The 5,000-nt window shown below is 37.4% G+C and overlaps 1 protein-coding gene across 1 annotated transcript in view; it reads left to right on the top strand.

The window, feature by feature from the left end:
• The window catches only part of LOC128685523 (uncharacterized), a 646,662-nt gene that overhangs the window by 470,142 nt on the left and 171,520 nt on the right, over positions 1–5,000 (top strand). Inside the window, exon 2 of the mRNA XM_070088321.1 lies at positions 3,694–3,830. Coding sequence (XP_069944422.1) covers positions 3,694–3,830 — 137 coding nt within the window. The remainder of the gene's footprint in view (positions 1–3,693; positions 3,831–5,000) is intronic.

Genomic DNA, 5,000 nt, shown 5'->3' on the forward strand with positions numbered 1-5,000 from the left:
TATAAAGGCAAAGGGGACAAAAGAGAGTGCAAAAATTATAGGGGGATAAGTCTGTTGAGTATACCTGGTAAAGTGTATGGTAGAGTTATTAAGAGTAAGACGGAGAATAGGATAGCAGATGAACAAGGAGGCTTTAGGAAAGGTAGGGGATGTGTGGACCAGGTGTTTACAGTGAAACATATAAGTGAACAGTATTTAGATAAGGCTAAAGAGGTATTTGTGGCATTTATGGATTTGGAAAAGGCGTATGACAGGGTGGATAGGGGGGCAATGTGGCAGATGTTGCAGGTGTATGGTGTAGGAGGTAGGTTACTGAAAGCAGTGAAGAGTTTTTACGAGGATAGTGAGGCTCAAGTTAGAGTATGTAGGAAAGAGGGAAATTATTTCCCAGTAAAAGTAGGCCTTAGACAAGGATGTGTGATGTCACCGTGGTTGTTTAATATATTTATAGATGGGGTTGTAAGAGAAGTAAATGCGAGGGTCTTGGCAAGAGGCGTGGAGTTAAAAGATAAAGAATCACACATAAAGTGGGAGTTGTCACAGTTGCTCTTTGCTGATGACACTGTGCTCTTGGGAGATTCTGAAGAGAAGTTGCAGAAATTGGTGGATGAATTTGGAAGGGTGTGCAAAAGAAGAAAATTGAAAGTGAATACAGGAAAGAGTAAGGTTATGAGGATAACAAAAATATTAGGTGATGAAAGATTGGATATCAGATTGGAGGGAGAGAGTATGGAGGAGGTGAATGTATTCAGATATTTGGGAGTGGACGTGTCAGCTGATGGGTCTATGAAAGATGAGGTGAATCATAGAACTGATGAGGGGAAAAGGGTGAGCGGTGCACTTAGGAGTCTGTGGAGACAAAGAACTTTGTCCTTGGAGGCAAAGAGGGGAATGTATGAGAGTATAGTTTTACTAATGCTCTTATATGGGTGTGAAGCATGGGTGATGAATGTTGCAGCGAGGAGAAGGCTGGAGGCAGTGGAGATGTCATGTTTGAGGGCAATGTGTGGTGTGAATATAATGCAGAGAATTCGTAGTTTGGAAGTTAGGAGGAGGTGCGGGATTACCAAAACTGTTGTCCAGAGGGCTGAGGAAGGGTTGTTGAGGTGGTTCGGACATGTAGAGAGAATGGAGCGAAACAGAGTGACTTCAAGAGTGTATCAGTCTGTAGTGGAAGGAAGGCGGGGTAGGGGTCGGCCTAGGAAAGGTTGGAGGGAGGGGGAAAAGGAGGTTTTGTGTGCGAGAGGCTTGGACTTCCAGCAGGCATGCGTGAGCGTGTTTGATAGGAGTGAATGGAGACAAATGGTTTTTAATACTTGACGTGCTGTTGGAGTGTGAGCAAAGTAACATTTATGAATGGGTTCAGGGAAACCGGCAGGCCGGACTTGAGTCCTGGAGATGGGAAGTACAGTGCCTGCACTCTGAAGGAGGGGTGTTAATGTTGCAGTTTAAAAACTGTAGTGTAAAGCACCCTTCTGGCAAGACAGTGATGGAGTGAATGATGGTGAAAGTTTTTCTTTTTCGGGCCACCCTGCCTTGGTGGGAATCGGCCAGTGTGATAATAATATATATATATACATATATATATATATATATATATATATATATATATATATATATATATATATATATATATATATATATAAATATATATATATATATATATATATATATATATATATATATATATACATATATATATATATATATATATATATATATATATATATATATATATAATATATAGATATATATATATATATATATATATATATATATATATATTATATATATATATATATATATATATATATATATATATATATATATGTCGTGCCGAATAGGCAGAACTTGCGATCTTGGCTTAAATAGCAACGCTCATCTTGCCATATAGGACAAGTGAAAATTTGTGTATGCAATAATTTCGCCAAAATCATTCTGAACCTAACGAAAAAAATATGTTTCACTGTGTTTGTTTAGTATTAAATTATTGTAAACAAATCTAAAATATATTTAGTTGGGTTAGGCTAAAATAATTTTTTCTGTTATAATAAGGTTAGGTAAGTTTTCTAAGATTCTTTTGGTTAACGCTCTCACTTTACACGGTGAGGGCCTGGGTTCGATTCCCAGCCAGAGTAGAAACATTGGACGTGTTTCTTTCCACCTGTTGTCTATGTTCCCCATCAGTAAAATGGGTACCTGGGTGTTAGTCGACTGGTGTGGGTCGCATCCTGGGACACTGACCTAAGGAGGCCTGGTCACAGACCTGGGCCGCTGGAGGGGCGTTGACCTGGAACTCTCTCCAGGTAAACTCCAGGTATAAGAGAAAATTTTAGAAAGGACTTAATTTTAAATGAGTTCTTGCTAATTGAGCCAGTTTTACATATTCAGGCACGACATACACACACACACACACATATATATATTTATATATATATATATATATATATATATATATATATATATATATATATATATATATATATATATATATATATATATATATATATATATATATATATATATATATATATATATATATATATATATATATATATATATATATATATATATATATATATATATATATGCAATAAGATCAGAGTAAACAGGTGATTTCAGAATATGCAAAACAGCCACTGTGAAAGAATAGTGAAATTCCAAGCACTTTCGTGACTTCTCACATTATCAACGACCTATAAAAGTAATACATCAAAGGAAGATATATAAAGGGTCTAGACTACACCTCACCATCACATCCCACAAAAAAGCAACAACAGACGCGCTACGACACCCAACTCATAAGCAAGGAGGAACACTGCAGCAGGCCCACTGGCCCAACTAGACATGCCCTTCACGATATCCCACAAACAAAATATTCTTCCCAAATTTTATTAATTATAAATGGATCTACTCTATATAAACCAAAGGAAATACGTATTCATATTATTTTCAAAACTGTTTTTTTACGAAACAAGATTCAATTATTCTCACATGAATAAATAGAGCATTGGAATCTTGTCCAGTTCTAATGCTATATTTATGTTGTCTTAATCTTAGTTCGAGATTTATACCAGTTTGACCGTAATAAACTTTATCGCAAATTTTACAACGAATCTTATAGACACATCCGTCAGCATTTTGGGGGGAATTCTTTATCAAAAGTTTTGTTTTTTTTACTGTATCAAGATTTTTAAATACAACTTTAATATTAAAAGTCTTAAGAAGAGAAGGCATATCAACCAAGTTTTCATGGTAAGGGAGAACCAACATATTTTTAGTTGAATAAGGTTGGTTGTCCCTATTTGGATATGAAGAAATATCCAAAATTTATTTAAACTACCATCCCTTTCCTTGGATTAGTTTTGATTACTTCCCATTCCTCAGGCACTGTATAACCCCTACGGGTTTAAGGTTTCCCCATAAATGTAATGAATGTGTCTCAGTTTTTTTTCATACTATGGATGACCTGTTTTTTTAATTTTCAATGTGACCCCCGTTCTCTCCACTAGATGTTCAGCCTCCCCCCTCTCTATGTCTCTCTCTCTCTCTCTCTCTCTCTCTCTCTCTCTCTCTCTCTCTCTCTCTCTCTCTCTCTCTCTCTCTCTCTCTCTCTCTCTCTCTCTCTCTCTCTCTCTCTCTCTCTCTCTCTCTCTCAGGACGACCTGTGACCCCCCTCTGTCTACCCTACAGGTTTATGCTTGGTCGTGTGGGTGGTAACCACCGCGGGGTGACCCTGGAGGAGGGGGTGGAGCCCTGGACTACCTACGAGGTTAGACTCACCACAGACGCTATGGCCAATACTTCTGCCATCTTCTTCCAGATCAGAGGTGAGGTCGACCAGGCTACTCTGCATGTTGTTGCTGCTGTGTTCGAGGTGCTGTGTTGGTGCACTATTTTTGGTATTGCTGTATTGGTGCTGCTGCTGTTGGTTGCGTTGTGTTGGTGATGCTGTGTTGTTGCTGCTGTGGTAATGTTATGTTCTTGAGACTGTGTGGCTGCTTTGTTACTAGTGATGTATTTGTTGTGCTGAGTTAGTGATGCTGTGTTGGTATTGTATTAGTAGTGCTGTGTTATGTTGTTTATGGTGATGTGTTATAGTGTTTTATTTTGTTAATGCCTTTTGCAATATTACAGCATTTATCCTGACTGAAGAGACTGATGAAATGCATTCGTATTGGATCAATAGCTGTTTTGTTCCTCACAACACCTATGGTGATATATGATCTCACTGTTTCTGTTACATCCATTTCATTTAGTCTTATGAATACTTTTACTGTGTTGATGGTCTCCGATTACAGTGCCTTCCAGTAGCTCTCCACTGTCCTTCAACGTCTCGTCTTATCCTTTCATACTCGTTTTTTTAGTTCTCTGTTTATTTCTCAGTTCTCTGCAGTTTCATTTTCGCTATAACTTTTTCAAGTCCCTTTGCTCCTTCATTTGGTCTCTCTGCATTCCTGACTGTATCGAGGGATCTCTCTATGTTTCCTCTTTCTGTTCTTCTTACACATCCCATCCATTAAGAAAGACCAGCCTTGAAGACAATTGAACAAGAATTCTCTTATTATCTCAGAAGGACCGATATCTTAAAATACACCAGCACACTTAAGTGTGACGGCGCTCAGAAATGGCATCACCATGTTATCAACGTTGAAAGATGGAGGCAGTTGGATGAGGCACTCAAAAATTATCTCATGAAAAATCAATGCTTCTTCCGTAAAAAAAGAGGGCAAATTGGGTCCATTACAGGTCAAAATAAACTCAAACATTTTTGTAGATGAATGGTTCAGAGAACCATGTTGTTGAATTAGACACAGGAGTTGCACATGTGTCTAATTCAAACATTTTTGTAAATAATATTTACCAGCGTGTAACGTTTACGTGAGCATGTAAATTATGACTATTTAAGGAACAATTTTATGTTATAATGGTCTCGAAGACTCACATAGTCATCCTCTATGTACATAAATACAAGCTTTTCATAGATAAGAGTATAATCA

This window comes from Cherax quadricarinatus, chromosome 2 (assembly GCF_038502225.1).
Source record: "Cherax quadricarinatus isolate ZL_2023a chromosome 2, ASM3850222v1, whole genome shotgun sequence".
Classification (NCBI taxonomy): domain Eukaryota; kingdom Metazoa; phylum Arthropoda; class Malacostraca; order Decapoda; family Parastacidae; genus Cherax; species Cherax quadricarinatus.